The 20,801-nt window shown below is 44.1% G+C and overlaps 1 protein-coding gene across 7 annotated transcripts in view; it reads right to left on the minus strand.

Moving 5' to 3' along the window:
- PTPN13 (protein tyrosine phosphatase non-receptor type 13) overlaps positions 1-20,801 on the minus strand; it is a 538,713-nt gene that overhangs the window by 248,756 nt on the left and 269,156 nt on the right. For 6 of the 7 annotated variants that reach the window (XM_063919871.1, XM_063919870.1, XM_063919873.1 and 3 more), the window contains exon 7: positions 14,901-15,446. The exons of the other annotated variant lie outside the window; for it this stretch is intronic. In XM_063919871.1, coding sequence (XP_063775941.1) covers positions 14,901-15,446 — 546 coding nt within the window. The remainder of the gene's footprint in view (positions 1-14,900; positions 15,447-20,801) is intronic. 7 annotated transcript variants of the gene reach the window in all.

Here is a 20,801-nt window from a genome sequence, read left to right on the forward strand (position 1 = left end):
TAGCGCTTCCATCCCAAGATACGGCTACCCTCAAGGATCCTGCTGACCGCAAGCAGGAGGTTACCTTGAAGTCCATTTACACACATTCTGGTACGTTACTCAGACCGGCTATTGCGTCGGCCTGGGTTTGTAGTGCTGTAGCAGCATGTACAGATTCCTTATCAGCGGATATTGAGACCCTTGATAAGGATACCATTTTAATGACACTAGGGCATATAAAAGATGCTGTCTTATATATGAGGGATGCTCAAAGAGATATTAGTTTACTGGGTTCCAGGTTACACGCTATGTCTATTTCTGCTAGGCGTGTCTTATGGACCCGACAGTGGTCAGGTGATGCCGACTCCAAGAGACATATGGAGATGTTGCCTTACAAGGGTGAGGAATTGTTTGGAGAGGGCCTCTCGGACCTCGTCTCCACGGCTACGGCAGGTAAATCTAATTTTTGGCCATATATTCCCTCACAATCTAAGAAAGCGTCTCATTATCAAATGCAGTCCTTTTGTTCCAATAAAAGCAAGAGAGAACGTGGATCGTCCTTTCTTGCCAGAGGTAAGGGCAGAGGGTAGAAGCTGCATAACACAGCTAGTTCCCAGGAACAGAAGTCCTCCCCGGCCTCTGCAAAATCCACTGTATGACGCTGGGGCTCCCCTGAGGGAGTCCGCCCCAGTGGGGGCACGTCTTCGACTGTTCAGCCACATCTGGGTTCACTCACAGGTGGATCCATGGGCAATAGAAATTGTTTCCCAGGGTTACAAGCTGGAATTCGAAGAGGTGCCTCCTCGCCGGTTTTTCAAATCGGCCCTACCGACTTCCCCCCCTGGAAAGGGAGCTAGTGTTACATGCGATTCGCAAATTGTGTCTTCAACAAGTGGTGGTGGAGGTTCCCCTGCTTCAAAGAGGGAAGGGGTACTACTAAACTCTGTTTGTGGTCCCGAAACCGGACGGTTCGGTCAGACCCATTTTGAATTTAAAATCCCTGAACCTTTACTTAAAACGGTTCAAGTTCAAGATGGAATCGCTCAGAGCGGTTATCGCCAGCCTGGAAGGGGGAGATTTTATGGTATCTCTGGACATAAAGGATGCATACCTGCATGTTCCCATATATCCTCCTCATCAGGCGTACCTGAGATTTGCGGTACAGGATTGTCATTACCAATTTCAGACGTTGCCGTTTGGGCTTTCCACGGCCCCGAGAATTTTCACCAAGGTAATGGTGGAAATGATGGTGCTCCTGCGCAAACAGGGTGTCACAATTATCCCGTACTTGGACGATCTCCTCATAAAAGCGAGATCACGGGAGAAGTTGCTGAACAGCGTATCACTTTCACTGACTGTGTTACAGCGACACGGCTGGATTATCAATATTCCAAAGTCGCAGCTGAATCCCACAACTCGTCTGCCCTTCTTGGGCATGATTCTGGACACAGACCAGAAGAGGATTTTTCTTCCGACAGAAAAAGCGCAGGAACTCATGACTCTAGTCATGAACCTGTTGAAGCCAAAACAAGTGTCAATACGTCATTGCACTCAAGTCCTGGGAAAAATGGTGGCGACATACGAAGCCATTCCCTACGGCAGATTCCATGCAAGGACATTCCAATGGGACCTATTGGACAAATGGTCCGGGTCACATCTGCAAATGCATCAGCGGATCACCCTGTCCCCCAGGGCCAGAGTATCTCTCCTGTGGTGGCTGAAAAGTGCTCACCTTCTAGAGGGCCGCAGGTTCGGCATTCAGGACTGGATCCTGGTAACCACGGACGCGAGCCTCCGAGGTTGGGGAGCAGTCACACAGGGAAGAAATTTCCAAGGCCTTTGGTCAAGTCAAGAGACTTGTCTTCACATCAACATCCTGGAACTAAGGGCCATATACAACACCCTACGTCAAGCGGAGATCTTACTTCGCGATCGACCAGTTCTGATCCAGTCAGACAACGTCACCGCAGTAGCTCATGTAAACCGCCAAAGCTGCACAAGGAGCAGGGTGGCGATGGCGGAAGCCACCAGAATTCTTCGCTGGGCGGAGAATCATGTAAGCGCTCTGTCAGCAGTGTTCATTCCGGGAGTGGACAACTGGGAAGCAGACTTCCTCAGCAGACACGACCTGCATCCGGGAGAGTGGGGACTTCATCAAGAAGTCTTCGCGCAGATTGCAAGTCGGTGGGGACTGCCCCAAATAGACATGATGGCGTTCCGTCTCAACAAAAAGCTACAAAGGTATTGCGCCAGGTCAAGAGACCCTCAGGCGGTAGCTGTGGATGCCCTAGTGACACTGTGGGTGTTCCAGTCGGTCTATGTGTTTCCTCCTCTTCCCCTCATACCCAAGGTGTTGAGGATAATAAGAAAAAGAGGAGTGAGAACAATACTCATTGTTCCGGATTGGCCACGAAGAACCTGGTATCCGGATCTGCAGGAAATGCTCACAGAAGATCCGTGGCCTCTTCCTCTAAGGCAGGACCTGTTACAACAAGGTCCCTGTCTGTTCCAAGACTTACCGCGGCTGCGTTTGACGGCATGGCGGTTGAACGCCGGATCCTAGCGGGAAAAGGTATTCCGGATGAGGTTACTCCTACGTTAATAAAGGCTAGGAAGGACGTGACATCTAAACATTATCACCGAATATGGCGTAAATATGTTTCTTGGTGTGAGGCCAGGAATGCTCCTACAGCAGAATTCCATCTAGGCCGTTTTCTTCACTTCCTACAAACTGGAGTGAATTTGGGCCTAAAATTAGGCTCCATTAAAGTTCAGATTTCGGCCTTATCCATTTTCTTTCAAAAGGAATTGTCCTCTTTACCTGAAGTACAGACTTTTGTGAAGGGAGTACTGCATATTCAGCCTCCTTTTGTACCTCCGGTGGCGCCTTGGGATCTTAACGTGGTGTTAAGTTTCCTTAAGTCACATTGGTTTGAACCACTTAAAACAGTGGAGTTGAAATATCTCACTTGGAAGGTGGTCATGTTGTTAGCCTTGGCTTCGGCTAGGCGAGTTTCGTAATTGGCGGCTTTATCACATAAAAACCCCTATCTGGTTTTCCATATGGATAGAGCGGAATTGCGGACCCGTCCTCAATTCCTACCTAAGGTGGTCTCATCCTTTCATATGAACCAACCTATTGTCGTGCCGGGTTCACTACGGCTGGCCGGCGGTCGGGCTCCCGGCGACCAGCATCCCGGCGCCGGGAGCCCGACCGCCGGCTTACCGACAGCTTGGCGAGCGCAAATGAGCCCCTTGCGGGCTCGCTGCGCTCGCCACGGGCACGGTGGCGCGCTACGCGCGCCACACTATTTTATTCTCCCTCTATGGGGGTCGTGGACCCCCACGAGGGAAAATAATTGTCGGTATGCCGGCTGTCGGGCTCCCGGCGCCGGTATACTGAGCGCCGGGAGCCCGACCGCCGGCAAACAGAAGACCACCCGTCGTGCCTGTGGCTACACGTGACTTGGAGGATTCCGAGTCCCTGGATGTGGTCAGGGCTTTGAAAATTTACGTGGCCAGAACGGCTAGGATCAGAAAAACAGAAGCACTGTTTGTCCTGTATGCAGCCAACAAGGTTGGCGGCCCTGCTTCAAAGCAGACTGTGGCTCGCTGGATCTGTAACACGATTCAGCAGGCGCATTCTACGGCAGGATTGCCGTTACCGAAATCGGTTAAGGCCCATTCCACTAGGAAGGTGGTCTCGTCTTGGGCGGCTGCCCGAGGGGTCTCGGCACTACAGCTGTGCCGAGCTGCTACTTGGTCGGGGTCAAACACCTTTGCAAAGTTCTATAAGTTTGATACCCTGGCTGAGGAGGACCTCCTGTTTGCTCAATCGGTGCTGCAGAGTCATCCGCACTCTCCCGCCCGTTTGGGAGCTTTGGTATAATCCCCATGGTCCTTACGGAGTCCCCAGCATCCTCTAGGACGTTAGAGAAAATAAGATTTTAAACCTACCGGTAAATCTTTTTCTCGTAGTCCGTAGAGGATGCTTGGCGCCCGTCCCAAGTGCGGACTACTTCTGCAAGGCTTGTATATAGTTATTGCTTACATAAGGGTTATGTTATAGTTTCATCGGTTTTGGACTGATGATATGTTGTTTTTTCATACTGTTAACTAGATAGTATATCACAAGTTATACGGTGTGATTGGTGTGGCTGGTATGAATCTTGCCCTTGGATTAACTAAAATCCTTTCCTCGTACTGTCCGTCTCCTCTGGGCACAGTTTCTCTAACTGAGGTCTGGAGGAGGGGCATAGAGGGAGGAGCCAGTGCACACCCAGAGTCAAAGTCTTTCTTAAAGTGCCCATGTCTCCTGCGGAGCACGTCTGTCCCCATGGTCTTTACGGAGTCCCCAGCATCCTCTACGGACTACGAGAAAAAGATTTACCGGTAGGTTTAAAATCTTATTTTTTCCCTCTTGGGATTTGTTTCAAATTTAAGGTGGAGGTTTAAAGTCCTCCGAGGTATATACAGGGCAACAGCACTCCCCACCGAGCATATTGCTGCAACTCCAAAATGGTATATTTCTTAAGTTTTATTGACCATATTGTTTTTTCCCTTTGTTGTTAGGCTTTTTGGGTTAACTGGCACAGTCTGTGTAAGCGCAGTCTCACACTGGGTGCCTTTGCTTAGCTTCAACTGTTTGAAAGCTATCACTTTCCTGCAATTTTGTATTTGTTCATGTGAGCATAAGTCACTTTATTTATTTATCATATAAAAACAACTTTTATTCCTTTTCTCCACACTCATGATCAAACATACTTTCCGAGTATAAGAGGGACGAGTGGACTAAAGGGATGAAAGTCACAGTTACGAGCTGGAAACACTTTGATTGTTGGTAAGCATATATTTATAACTTCTCAGGATTGAGTGCACATTGAAGGCGCCGGTTTCTGCTATTTTCTGGACCTTTTATTCTAGCAGCTGCTTGTGAAATATAAGCTAATTTCCAGACTCTCTTGGCCGTCACCTCAGTGTGGAGTGTAAAGTGTTATATGAACTATATTTGTTTGTTTTTTACTTATTGGAATTAGTTGATATCTAAGGTATGGTGACCGGCGCTTGGGATCCCACCAGTCACCATACCGATGCTGGGATCTATGGGTGAACAGTAATAAGACTGAGATATGTCTAATTGGAACACTCCTTAGAAAAACCTTTTTGACATTTTACTCTTAGGCCTGCATTGGCAAGGGACCTATTTCTGAGGAAGCTGCCCAAGAGAGTAATATTGAATTGGTTAATGCCAAGTGTTGTGGTTGAAATTTTCCACAAATAATACATTTGAAGAAAATTACTGTGGTTTAAATCCATTTTACAACTGTATAAAATAGTGCATTAAGGAATTTTTAAAGTATTTATTTATTGGATCAGTATGAAATACCAACGCTCGGGATGCCGGCAGTCAGTATGCAGACAATGGCACCCTGGCCGCCAGTATGCCGGCAGTAAGGCGTGCGCAAAGAGTCCCCTTGCAGGCTCGGTGGCTCGCCGCGCTCACCACAGGTTCTGTTCTCACTGTATGGGTGTCATGGACAGCCACAGAGTGGGAATAGCCCATGTGAGCTGGTATTCCGGCTGGCGGCATTGTCAGCAGTTGGGATTCCGGCGTTGGCAATTTATATATACACACACACAAATATATGGGACCGGAGCCAGCAGTGAATTGGCTGGGCTCCAGCTACGCTGTGACAGAATCAGCATTTACTGGCAGGTCCCATCTCGCAGTCCAGTGCACCATCGCTTGCTGCAGGCTGAGCAGTACCAGGCAAGAGCTGTCCTGACCCCCTATTGCAGGTGTTAGTAGGGTTACTGGAACAGGGCGGATTAACTCTGCAGCAGCAGTGGGTGTGCCGCAAAGCTCCGTTGGAAGATTAGCGGTCACACTTACTTCTGGGAGTTACGTAACTGCTTTGATAGAATTAAGCATTTGTTTTGTTAAAAAGATACATGAAAAAAGCAAATTTGGTACAGAATGTTAAAACAGATTACTTAACACATAAACTAAAGTACACGTGGCAGATATTTTTGGTCGGGAAAGCAATTGGGATGATTATTTGCCTAAAAGGAGGTCCCGATATCTGTGTTACACCCTTTATTTTATCCCTTAAATTTAAAATATCGCCAGATTTCTGTTGAAATCTTGAGAAATCTGGCACTGGATATAATCAGGCTCAACTATACACTACCTTATTTTTACACCTGGACATATGATCAGATTATTGAAAATGCTCACACGCTGGCCGTTATGTGGTGATTGTGACTAAAGGTGCATACACACGGAGCGATATAACTGAGCGATTTTGACTATATAGTCAAAATCGCTCAGAAAGTTAGTGCAGATCGCTCCGTGTGTATACAGGCAGCGATAGCGATGCGCGTCCCCTCTAAGTCGCTATCGCTGGGAAAAATAGTCAGTGCCGGCAAGTCAATTTTGGCTATGTCGCTGGTAAAGTTAGTTAAAATCGCTAGAGGCCAGCGATTTTTCCCAGCGATAGCGATGTTGCAGGCGGCGGTGGTGCGGGCGGCGGCGGGTTGCGGTGGCGGTGTGGGCGGCGGCGGGTGGCGGTGTGGGCGGTGGCGGTGTGGGTGGCGGCGGTGCGGGCGGCGGCGGGTTACGGCAGCGGTGCGGGCGGCGGAAATTTACCTTTCTCTTGCAGAGTTTGGCAGCGGAGCGGTACCAGTTTCAAAAATGGCGCCTCAGCGTCATTTTTAAATTCAAGATGGCCGCCGCGAGCCAATCACGGCTCGCCGCGTCATCGCCCCGCCCCCTCCCGCTGACTTATATAAGTCAGCGCGAGGCAGCGGCTTTCAGTCCGACGGCGGAGGAGGAGCGGAGAAGAGCTCCTGAAGACGCCGTGGAAGTCCTGGATGGGCGGCGGCTATGCAAAAGAGCTTAGCAGCCGCCGCCCACCAGGTGAAGACGCCGGAGCAAGACCCCAGAAGCCCTGGGGAGGTGGCGCCCCCCCAGGTGAAGACGCCGGAAGCCCTGGGAAGGCGGCGGCCATGCAAAAGAGCTTAAAGGCCGCCGCCCCCAGGTGAAGACCCAGTTTAATAAAGGATTTTTAAAAGAATGTGTTGTGTTTTTTTTTTATATTTTCTTTACAGGTGGACTACAGGTGCCAGCGGGCCCTTTATGTCCGGGCATGCTGGCACTTGTGGTTCTCCAAGTGCCAGCATGCTGGGGCAGGCTTGCTGGGACCTATAGGCCTCCTGTAAAGAACAATATTACTATTGAAAGGCTATCAGCCTCCCATCCACCGGCCCACGGATGGGGGGGACAGCCTCGGGCTTCACCCCTGGCCCTTGGGTGGCTGGAGGGGGGGACCCCTTGATTTAAGGGGTCCTCACTCCAGTGTACCCCGGCCAGGGGTGACTAGTTGGGGGGGTAATGGCACGGCCGCAGGGACCAATATAAAAGTGTCCCCCGGCTGTGGCATTATCTCCCTGGCTAGTGGAGCCCGGTGCTGGTTTGGGAAATACGGGGGACCGCTATGTCTTTTGTCCCCCGTATTTTTTAAACCAGGACCGGACGCAGAGCCCGGTGCTGGTTGTCTAAATATGGGGGATCCCTACTCATTTTTTCCTCTGTATTTTAACAACCAGGACTGGCTCAAAGAGCCCGAGGCTGGTTTTACATAGGAGGGGGGACCCCACGCAAATTTTTTTTTTTTAACTTTTAGCTATTTAAATACCAGCCACCCTGTAAATTCATCCTATATATGACACTCATCCCCTTATTTAAATGAGATAGTCAAAATCTCCCATAGCCAAAATCTCCCATAGCCAAAATCTCTTGCATAGTTAGACAAAATCTCTGGTAAAGTTAGTCAAAATCTCCTACTGCCAGTTCAAGGGAAAAGTTAGTCAAAATCTCTCATAGCCAAAATCTCTCCGTGTGTATGCACCTTTAAGATTTTTGCTTTGGAATGACAGTTTGGAAAATCGATTGTGGCAAACATTGTAACAATTTATCAGTGAAATGCCAAACCGCTCCTTCTTACACACTATACAATAAATTTGTTAGATCTCCTCTGATTATTGGCAAATCGGTCCAATAATTGTATGGTGTGCAGATCTGAAACTATGCTAAACACAAACTGCTCCAAAAACTAGTCAGATTTATTTTTCACTTTCAAGTTTTTTTCTCTTAGACTCACCATATTTTATCCTCCTGTCTTGTAATTTATATGCAGTGCTTTTATTTTATAAGTTGATTTTATATAAGGTTTATAGTTAGGTTTACCATACTATCCATTCAAACCGGGATACTCATGGATTACACAGCTTCTGTGGCTGATTAAAACCAACAGAAATGCAGGCTTGAAGTCAGCAGTCACAGAACCTGTGTAAATAATAGGTGTCCCAGTTTACAGGGAAAGAAGGGTAAGCCTATATACAGTAGATTCCATACTCTAAATCATACCTCCCAACTGTCCCGATTTTCACAGGACAGTCCCGTTTTTTGGGGACTGTCCCGCTGTCCCACCCGCGGGCCGCAGTGTTCCGCGGTGGGGGGGTCAGTTGGGAGGCTCTGTCAATCGGTGAATAGACGCTGTGCGCATGCGCACAGCGTCTATTCAGTGGAGTCAGAGGGAGAGGGAGCATGCCAGCGGCTCACAGAGCGCTGGGCATGCCCCCTCAGTGTCGAAAATGGGGGCGTGGCTAGCGATCGCAGGTCCTCCCGTAAAGCCACGCCCCCTTTGCATAGGCCACACCCCTTTTCCGGGAGAGCGCGCGGCTTCGCCACGCAAGTGTCCCGCTCCACAGAACAGTAAAGTTGGGAGGTATGCTCTAAATAAGTGTGCCGATACTAATTTATTCATTTCTGAAATTATTTTTACTGATTTCTTCCACTTTCTGGAACTTGTTATAAAGAATTAAAAGGTAGGCCAAAAGAAAACAAAAAAGTGTACACAAGTGCCCCCACAATAAAACACTGTAAACCTAATACATCATCTGCTTTGAAGATGATCACTATGTTTATAAAGATGAAGATTGCAATAATTGTAGGAGCAATCCAACTGTAGCACTGGATGTATAAACAGGTTCTGTCTGCCAAGTAACAGAGCGATAGTTTACTAGGGTGTAGCAGCAACTACTAATACACAAGACATGCAGTTTCACGACATTACATGGAACACAGCTGGAACCCATTTACAACTTACATGCTCTTCTTATAAACTTTAAATACAACCAATACTAAGATGTGGGAAAAGAGCACTGATATTCAGTACACAATATGTAATGTACTTGTTGCTAGGAAGCGGATATTGCCATAAAATTACATGAATATACTATATTAATGGTGTAGATATTTTGAGCTTAGATAGAACATGAGAAACAGAGCGGTTTTCTTTATAATCAGGGTGTAAAGGTTTATTCATGTAGCACTGAAGTCTAAACAAAAATCACTGAAAGATGTGGTGAAGTGAAATTTTACAAGCACATTTGCAACCAAAATACCAGACCTTTTGTTTGACTCTAAAAAAACAAAAAAAAACAATTAAAATAATCTCAGATTTCAGGTTGTGCAGAGATGAAGAGTTTTGGAACAGTAGAGATGCAAAGTTTGCAATTGATTTTGGACATGCACCAATCATAGTATAGGTATATTAAACGTACATACCAACTTCCTGGCTGCTCTCTCCAGAGGGAGCAGCCAGGACGGCTAAGCCGAGGGTGGAGAGGCGAGGGGTGACGTGTCACAGGGGGCGGAGTGGATGCAAAGGGGGCGCTACGGGGGCGTGGTAGCCGGGACACGTCTTCCTAGACACGCCATCGCTACATAATGCTGATACAGGTTGAGTCTCCCTTATCCAAAATGCTTGGGACCAGAGGTATTTTGGATATGGGATTTTTCCGTATTTTGGAATAATTGCATACCATAATGAGATATCATGGTGAAGGGACCTAAATCTAAGCACAGAATGCATTTATGTCACATATACACCTTATACACACAGCCTGAAGGTAATTTTAGCCAATATTTTTTATAACTTTGTGCATTAAACAAAGTGTGTCTATATTCACACAATTCATTTAGGTTTCATATACACCTTATACACACAGCCTGAAGGTCATTTAATACAATATTTTTAATAACTGTGTGTATTAAACAAAGTTTGCGTACATTGAGCCATCAAAAAACAAAGGTTTCACTATCTCACTCTCACTCAAAAAAGTCTGTATTTCGGAATATTTGGTTATGGGATACTCAACCTGTATTATTGCCCAGAGCACTCCAAGCAGATAGATGTAAATACATCCCATATACTGGATCATGAAATTTCTAAATCATGAGAAGGGAGATTATATAAAACAAGTAAACTTTACAGTGGTGTAAATCTATTCAAATTGTGGTTTCCTCAGTGTTTTGTTTTTTTATTTCAACATTTAGTTATTTATAATTAATTCACAATTGAATCTAAATTTACTCAGTTGTATTTATTAGATTCACAGCTTCTAGGTTTTCTATCATTTTCCAATAACATCTATCTGGTATTGCAGATCATTGTTCTTTATTTCCATTACAAACACATTCATCTTTTTAACTCATCATATTCCACTAGTCACATTACCCGCATAGTAAACATAACATAATCAATTATATATTTTACATACATTATACCAACACAATATTGTCTTTATTCAGTCTATAGTATTTATACTCTCTAATACAGTCATCTCTACACTTCTCACAATCCAATCACAACCCGCACCTCTCTTTATATTTACTATATTAAGATTATCTAATTTCATAAAAATGCTCATTGCATGTCTATATTGATTTATACCATCTCGCTTGTTTTACAACCAATCCATATTTGCAACCCAGCAAGGTTACTGCCAATCAATCTTGAATCTAGATCCCTCTTTGCAACTCGGCGCTCTTAGCATTTCTACATATATAACAGGCCCATGAGTTATGATGAATACGACCCCGAGGGAGGTACTTAGGCGGTTAATGAAATAAATACAATTAATTGATGATGTGGGGGTAAATTAATAAAGATATAGGACTTGAGGACTGTAAATGGGTTACTAATGTTGAATGTGGTTGTTTTGATGATATTAAAGTCATTGTTGATTTTTGAGGAGGGATTAATTAATGAATAGGGAATGATACTGTGTGATAGTCATTGGGATTTTCTCTATATTGTATGGCACCACTAAGGTGCACTCTGTATTAAATCGTGGCCAAGGGCGCCAAAAACCTTGCCCTGCTTATGCTGCTTGTAATCAGACCTTTGGGCTCCCTGGGGTCCTTGTATTTCAATCAACACTTCCCCCATTAACTTCAATGGTGGGAACTGCTAGGTTACGATTTAATACAGACCTGTCGACCTAGCACATGTCGACCTAGAAACCCTGTCGACCTTCCATCCATGTCGACCTAGTGACTGTCGACCTATAGTGGTCGACCTAAACATTGTCGACCTAGATACTGTCGATAAAACGAACCACACCCCTGATGACATCTCAGTACCGGTAGGCATATAGCGCCTTAAGCGAAAAGCGGCTATTATAGGCTAGAAGACCTGCTGGAGAGTTCTACAAGTCTTAGCCTGGAGTGTACAAGGGTCACTGTCCAGAAGATCTTCGGAGAACATGGACTCGTCAAAAAAGAGAATTCTTCAGTTGTAACACGTGTTTGGAGAAAATTGCCAAACACATCCGAGATTGCTAACTCGGGCAAACACGTACCTTAGTAAATTTACCATTTTAAATTCTGGACATACATGGTTCAGGAAACACAAGTACACATCTCTTTGTATACTGGTGGAATATTGGTGGCCCTCACATTCTGTGAGGAGTGTGGAGTGCAATTTGTTTACAAATTTGGGAAATTATTATGTAAAAACCTGCGCATTCATGTCAACTTCTCTACTGCTTATCATCCCCAGTCCAATGGATAGAGTGTCTCAACTAAGATCTTGAAACATTCCTCAGAAAGTATACATCAGCCAGCAAGACCAATTGGTTGGAACTACAGTCTTGAGTCGAATTTGCCCATAAATAAAACTTTCACAAATTCTGTCCCTATACTCCATTTATTACAGTTTATCGAGGGGGTGGGGGTGGGGGTGTTCAATTGTTTTTAATGCTGCTATTCATTTTGGGCACCCGTTGGAGCAACTCAATTGTTGCTCTGTTCGGGCGTGAATAGCTGTGGCTGCACACAGCTCCCAATGGTGGTGAGCTAAAATTTGCAAAAAGTCATCCGTTTGGGCATCCAAACAGCACTTTTCCCGACATACCCATTAGTTTAGCCGGGTTTTGCCAACTTGCGCATATAAACCCTATCTAATTGGCTAATGAAAGTGCGCCCAAAACTACTGAATTGCAACAATTGGCGTTCATTAATTACCACTGCTTTAAAAAAAAATATTGACTCGCCCCCTATGTAGTTTATCATCTTCTTCCCAAATATTAATTTCCTTCATAGTAAGTTCCAACAGTGAATTTCACACTCCAAAATTCAGGATGAAGTCCAGAAAATCTTAAGGGAACTTCTGACTGCTACAAATGTTTTGCAGTTTAGAAATGGAGAACACACAATGTGAAAGTTGGATGTGGTGAAGCTATCAACTCAGAATTTATAACCTCAAGTACCCAGTATGAAATTTTCAGCAAAATATATTGGACCATCCAGCATTACCATTTGCTCTCCACATTCCTAATACCTTTCACATACCCCTACTAAAACCACTCATTATAAATAGTTTTTCACATCCCCATCAGTCTCCATCAGAGATCAAGGTCCAATATGTAGATGAATTTGGAGTCAAACAAAATCTTTGATTTTAGGATCTCTCATAGGAAACTTCAACAGTATACGGATCACCAGAACATGCTTGGGTTGATAGCCATGCTCCTGCCTTGATCAAGAGATTCCACCATTAGTTTTCAAAAATATCCTTTTTGTGGTGTCCAGAGTGCACCCTTAAGAGGGGTGGGGATAGCACTGCCACACATTGCTCCCGAATCCGAGTGCCACTAATGGATGTTGGGTCCAGCATGCTATCAGGCAAAAACCACATAAGCCATGTACACAGTTATTCAATGTTTATGTCCCACAACTGTGACTTCCTCTGTTGGGGCTGCTGGTTCTCTCTCCAGATAGGACAAGCTGAATTACAAGCCCGTTTTACAACTACTGTCAGGTGATCACCAACATCACACCCAATGCATATCTTCTTTCCTATATAAAAATATGATTGTGGCCTTCCCCCCCTTGCCAGAACTTTGTATTATGCTGCTTACAGTTAGTCCTTTTAACACCTTGGTATCCTTGTATTTCCAGCCTGGAATCCTGTCCCTGGACACTCCTGTTTCACCTCAGCGAGAAATATCATATCCTGGCTTCCTGGTGCCTTTTGCCTCATTACACTCAACTGTACTTCTTACCTCCTAGTCCCTTGTGCCTCCTTATACTGATTGATATTGTCCTCAGGTCTCCATGTGGCTTGTGTCTCATTTCACTCAGTGCCTCTCTCCAAGTTCCTTGTAACTCAATACATCTAATTATACCTCATCCTGGTCTAACCATTTCCTGACTTGTTTGGTGTCAGCAGCAAATCCCATACTTATTTGCGGGGTCACCGGTAAAAACCTGCACGTCCAAAGAGAGCAGTTCTAAAGCAAGACTGACTGCACTGGATGCATGTTCAGACTGGAACATGAGGGGCCCACAAAGCAGTGGTAAAGGCCCATGCTTAGTGGGTGTGGCCAGTTACCACGGGGTGAGACCAGCACACACAGAGGTTTGGACCACCACTAGGGACCATGTATCTGACCCTCTGAAAGAGTAACAATATACAATTTGAGTGCACTGTCTGGACCCTGACGTACGGGGTGGGGCCCACTGGGGATTTCCCCTGTATGCCTGTGAGCCAGTCCAACCCTGCCTGGATCCATGACATTCCTGTGAATTCACACAATTTAGGGAAGAGGAAATTCTTTATGCTGCTATTAAAATTATGATTTGCCTCTGATTAATAAAACAAAAACAAATCATCAGGTCCTTTAGTGCTTATAAATGGCATCTATGAAGAAAAACACATTCAAACAAGTATAAACTCCTGTTATTAACAAAACAATTATACACATTGTGGTACATTCTATAACAGAAAGAGAACGCAACATAAAGATCTGTTTGTGTCCAAAGCTGGACAATTAGGATGAATGCAAAATGTCGATGATTCAACAACCTAATGGCACTTGAAAGTGTTTGTTAGAAGAGCAAAAAGGCAGACAGATGTCTCAAATGTATTATTGTTTTAGTACAGTATATCCCAAGCCGCAATATGTTCAAAGTATTCTAAAAAAAAAAAAAAAAAAAAATCAACTTCTTCAAAGAAAACTTTCATCATATAAATATGTCAACAAAATCTTCACGTTTCACATAAAATAATACACTTGCTGTTTATGCTCTGATATTGCAATCATATGGGTAAAAGATAGAACAAAAAACTGTACTGAAAAGAAAATGAGCGACATTTAGCATCTCCACATGACATGTCAAAAGGAAGTCCTGGTGTTCAATAACATAAACTAGGAAGCCAAAGTCACAATAAGACTCACTAGTGTAGATTAAAATGGTAAAAGACTTATTCAATTCATCATTACTGTATTTTTACATAAACCCCATGCCAGGAAAATGCTGAAAACCATCAATTATAAAAACTGATGCACTACGGGGTGTGCGTGCAAACAAATTATTTTCTGACATAATTAAACAAGTAAGCCAAGTAAAAAAATGTACCCAAAAACAGTGATTATCATTTTGCTTGCTTGTGTTAGGTTGTGTAGATATTGATCATGAGTAATAGACGTGCCAGTACATTTTCAGCAGCTGATCACAATGTTTAATTTGACAAACAATCCTCATGAATATAATATTCAAAGAGACTGACCTTCAATGCTCATTGCTTCTCTCAATATTTGCAGCTTTTTCTGCTTTTCTCTAATCCTGTCCAAAGCACTTGATATTGCGATGGAAGTTGGCACTTCTGGTCCATGTCTTGCTTGGTCCATTTTCTGCAGACCTGAAGCCTCAATTGCTCCACCCAACTGTCTGAGATCTGTCATTTTAGGCATAGTGACAGTCCGTCCGTGCAATGCTTCAGGAAAACAGTGCAAGTTGTAAGGGTTTGCAGCTATAACTGGCCTTTCTGTGGCTTGGTTGGAGAATGATGATAAATCAAAGGACGACGCCCAATTTTTTTTTTTACTATGGTCACTGACTTTCCTTTCTAACTTGTTGGTCCGCAGCTCAAGATAAGCAGCATTAGCTTTAGTTGTATCCTCATATATAGAACCGAGTTCTGGTGATGTACAGCATTCATCTTCCTCTTGTTGGTTAAGAAAACCCATGGATTTGCTGAGTCCTCGGTTAAGAAAGTTCTGCTGTGAGACTTTACCAGGGTTGACATCAAACCCATCATATTCTGGGTATCTCCCTGAAAATGTAAGGGTAACATGTCTTGTTTAAAAAAAAAAAAAAAAAAAGCATATATTTATTATATTTGAAGCTTTTAAAAAAAAAAGTTCTCAACTTCACAAATGTTCATCCTGAACAGAGTTAAAGAAAAAAAAAATAGTTTTCTAAAATTTCTGATAAAAACATAATTTTGGGGTTATTTTAAGTTCCGTCAGACTCAAAATCCTATCTTTCTGTTATCAAAATTCCTGATGGCGTCTCACTCTCAACATAAATCATATTTGTAGCATAATGCAATAAGAAAGCATATTTTAAATAAAAATGGTGTACATAGGCTAAAACTTCTGCTGATAACATACACAGATTCCAAAGGAAGAGTGTCCCAAGCTTTGTCAATAACAGCTCCCAAAGATGTACTAAATTCAAATACACAAACAGGGCAAACTATTGTAGCATGCTTCTGAGGAAACAGCCACAGGTACGAGGCTGAGAAACGCGTCATGAGAACACAAGCCTTTTTTTAAACAGCTATCTACTTCTTCCAGTGCTGACGGGACTCTGTATGATTCCGCTATCCACGGGCCAGCAACTACCAGCTAACAGCTAAACAGAGCTCAGAATTTACTGGTCAGAGGACTCCAAAATATCCCAGCTACCTGCCTACAATCCATTTCCAGCAGGGACGAGCGGTGAAGCCGCTGAGCGCTGTGTGGGACGGGATTAGTTGTCCGGTGAGAGACAAGCTACCAGAGAGCATTGAATACACTGGCTGCAGGACTTCTTATATCTATCCCAGCTACCTGCATACAACCGCTGCAGCATGAGATCCCCAGCGCTACTGCTAGCGGTGGAGCCACTGAGCACTGTGTGGGACGGGAACGGATATCCGGTGAGAGGTGCGGTTACAGAGAGCACTGGTGAGATAAGCCAATTCATTGATACAGCCACAGTGGACATTTAGTTATATGAACAGTTCTGCTAATAACTTCCACGTATAATATTTGCACTAGACGGGGACGCCCGTCAGAAGATAATCAGCTGACTTGATTAGTTTCTGAAAAAGAGACTTGTGATTGATAAGTCATTTATTAATTCGGTTTGTCAAATATCAGAGACATTCTGGACTTTCAATATCATAATGTTATTTCAGTGAGGGGTTAATAGCGAATTATAATCTTATATACATCTCCGGATAGGATTGGATTGTGAATTATCAATGGTTTTGGGAGGTAGTGTTAATGTGCACTGTGGAGTTAATTGTATCACCTATTTCTAGTGATTTAATTAGACTAGAAACGTTATTGCCAGTTTAACTATTGTAGTAGCTGTGCTAAGTACTATTAATTGAAGGAGACATGCTTTTGTAATATGTCATGAACATTTAGGTGTATTACATTATCATTTTAATTTAAGTGTTTTAAAGTTATAATTAAACTTTTATGAATAAGTCTTTATTCTGGACAGCGCTTTCATTTTTTCTAATATTGTTTTACTATTTTTATTGGGAATCAACAACCCAATAGTTTGAGAGCAGCAGTCCTTAATAAGGCAAGGAGTATTAATTAATTTTTAATTGGGACAGCTGACACACATTTTTAGCTTAGCGCTTTTTTCCATTGTTAGTTTGTATTATAGCATGACACATTTTTCTTTACGCTATAAAGAAGTAGGCATCTCATCGAATTACGTTTAACAAATAGGTAGCCTCATCTAATTTGTGATAAAACATATTATAGATTATATGGATGCACCATATATGCAAAATGTATCTTTCTGCCCAATTTCTGAATCCTTAAATTACAAGATCATACATAAATGTATGTCATATGTACACTTATTTTAAAGTATGCGTTACTTTAAACTACTAGTTTCCATATGTGATGCAATGTCATTTACAAATGTATAGCTTCCGTGGAATTTTGTAACCGTTAAGTCACTCATGTGATGAGTAATACATCTAAAGGAGTAATTTGCATATTTTCTAACAAAATGTAGTCTTGCAGGTTATCAATTAAGTAACTGTAAAAACAAACCCACAAGGTATCACATTAAAAGAAAAACTGGACATTAAAGACACACTAACGTTGGTAAGTCTCATTCTATAAATCTTTCAAAATCAAATCACCCATATTTAATAGCCATATGGAGAGCGCTGCACTGCCAATGATTGACCCATGCATATGTCTGCAAAGGAATACCAAAGTAAAACCAGAGAAAATAATATAATGACTAAAGCACTGAAAGTAGAGAAAGTAGTAAGGTATGCATGACATTACAGCTCCCTGTCCTACTTCTTCTCTCCATTTCTTTATAATACAGGTACCTCTATGAACAGAGACTACCTGACTGAAATATGGCCGGAAATAAGTGGATCCAGAAAGCTACTCATCAGTAATGCAGCTATACTACAGTAGGTGTAAACAATATACCTCCAGACACCGCTTACGCCCAATTCTGTACAGTCCAAAGCTGTACACCCCACTGGACTTTGCCTATGTGAGAAAAGGCCCGTTACCTCCCACACACATCTTGTCACACCATTTTATCCATACTTGTGTGCGCTCAGTTCCCAAGCATGCGCAGTGTGAGAAAACTCAATGCTCCACAAACAGGTCTCAAACTCTGCATGAGACCTACTAAAGAACACATACACGGTCTTACCTATAAAGTTTTAATCAAAATTCTTTTCAGATACCCAAAATTAAGACTGACACACTTACGTCACCCTTTCACCGAGAAACAGCTTCACAAATGTGTATTTTCACACAAATAAGATTCTATATGGAACAATACCCACAAAGCAGGTTATAAAATACCATATGACCGAGATTTCCTATTCATTCACCACAATGCTTTCACATTAGGAATATGGGTTTAATTTTAATGTAAGAAAACATTGTTGTATGTTCTGGTACTTAGCATGGCCTTATCCTAAGCTGTTTTAACTTCCTTAGATTTGAAATTAAATCATAAATACATCCAGTAAGCCTTTGCAGAGTGTCACTGAATATAACCTAAATCAGAAATATACCCCAGCCAACCTAAGTTTACCAGGAAACCTAACCAGTTGCATCACTGCTCTAACTCTGGTGACAGGGGGCGATGAGCAGTACTCGGAGCATGGGTCTGCCATAAGTGCATTCTGAGGCTAGATGCTAGGATAGGGGACGATGAGCAGTACTCGGAGCATGGGTCTGCCATAAGTGCATTCTGAGGCTAGGATAGGGGGCGATGAGCAGTACTCGGAGCATGGGTCTGCCATAAGTGCATTCTGAGGCTAGATGCTAGGATAGGGGACGATGAGCAGTACTCGGAGCATGGGTCTGCCATAAGTGCATTCTGAGGCTAGGATAGGGGGCGATGAGCAGTACTCGGAGCATGGGTCTGCCATAAGTGCATTCTGAGGCTAGATGCTAGGATAGGGGACGATGAGCAGTACTCGGAGCATGGGTCTGCCATAAGTGCATTCTGAGGCTAGGATAGGGGGCGATGAGCAGTACTCGGAGCATGGGTCTGCCATAAGTGCATTCTGAGGCTAGATGCTAGGATAGGGGACGATGAGCAGTACTCGGAGCATGGGTCTGCCATAAGTGCATTCTGAGGCTAGATGCTAGGATAGGGGGCGATGAGCAGTACTCGGAGCATGGGTCTGCCATAAGTGCATTCTGAGGCTAGATGCTAGGATAGGGGGCGATGAGCAGTACTCGGAGCATGGGTCTGCCATAAGTGCATTCTGAGGCTAGATGCTAGGATAGGGGACGATGAGCAGTACTCGGAGCATGGATCTGCCATAAGTGCATTCTGAGGCTAGATGCTAGGATAGGGGACGATGAGCAGTACTCGGAGCATGGGTCTGCCATAAGTGCATTCTGAGGCTAGGATAGGGGGCGATGAGCAGTACTCTGAGCATGGGTCTGCCATAAGTGCATTCTGAGGCTAGATGCTAGTATAGGGGGCGATGAGCAGTACTCGGAGCATGGGTCTGCCATAAGTGCATTCTGAGGCTAGATGCTAGGATAGGGGACGATGAGCAGTACTCGGAGCATGGGTCTGCCATAAGTGCATTCTGAGGCTAGATGCTAGGATAGGGGACGATGAGCAGTACTCTGAGCATGGGTCTGCCATAAGTGCATTCTGAGGCTAGATGCTAGGATAGGAGGCGATGAGCAGTACTCGGAGCATGGGTCTGCCATAAGTGCATTCTGAGGCTAGATGCTAGGATAGGGGGCGATGAGCAGTACTCGGAGCATGGGTCTGCCATAAGTGCATTCTGAGGCTAGATGCTAGGATAGGGGGCGATGAGCAGTACTCGGAGCATGGGTCTGCCATAAGTGCATTCTGAGGCTAGATGCTAGGATAGGGGGCGATGAGCAGTACTCGGAGCATGGGTCTGCCATAAGTGCATTCTGAGGCTAGGATAGGGGGCGATGGCGCAGTACTCGGAGCATGGGTCTGCCATAAGTGCATTCTGAGGCTAGATGCTAGGATAGGGGACGATGAGCAGTACTCTGAGCATGGGTCTGCCATAAGTGCATTCTGAGGCTAGATGCTAGGATAGGGGGCGATGAGCAGTACTCGGAGCATGGGTCTGCCATAAGTGCATTCTGAGGCTAGATGCTAGGATAGGGGACGATGAGCAGTACTCGGAGCATGGGTCTGCCATAAGTGCATTCTGAGGCTAGATGCTAGGATAGGGGGCGATGAGCAGTACTCGGAGCATGGGTCTGCCATAAGTGCATTCTGAGGCTAGATGCTAGGATAGGGGGCGATGAGCAGTACTCGGAGCATGGGTCTGCCATAAGTGCATTCTGAGGCTAGGATAGGGGGCGATGAGCAGTACTCGGAGCAGGGGTCTGCCATAAGTGCATTCTGAGGCTAGATGCTAGGATAATGGGACTAAATTAGTGAAATATGAGGCTATATGGGAGAAAGAGTCTGGTGTGATTTGCCACCACTTAGAATGTTGGTATGGTTGAACTGTCGACATGCAGCATGATAACAGTCTATGCGGTTGGACATGGGGATGGATATTAGACTGCTTATGATAGACCGTTGGATCTGATGTACTTAGAACATTTGTCCCATATTTAGAGATGAAAGACCTATTCAAAACATTTATCTAATTGTACACTTGGCTGCAATATACAGCAACCTTTGTGCATTATCCATGTATAGTGCATGATGGATTACGCCGTGTTCATTACATACTCTTTATAAAAGGTATCTCACACCCCCAAATGAACCTTTTCCCTGCACAGGTGGGGGTGATTTGAGGACGGGGCTGAAAACATCAGACAGTAATATAAACGTTAAGAAAATATTTATATTTAAATTCAGCCTTTATCTGATGAAATCCTGACCACAGACAGTGCTG

Source organism: Pseudophryne corroboree, chromosome 1 (genome assembly GCF_028390025.1).
Source record: "Pseudophryne corroboree isolate aPseCor3 chromosome 1, aPseCor3.hap2, whole genome shotgun sequence".
NCBI classification, from domain to species: domain Eukaryota; kingdom Metazoa; phylum Chordata; class Amphibia; order Anura; family Myobatrachidae; genus Pseudophryne; species Pseudophryne corroboree.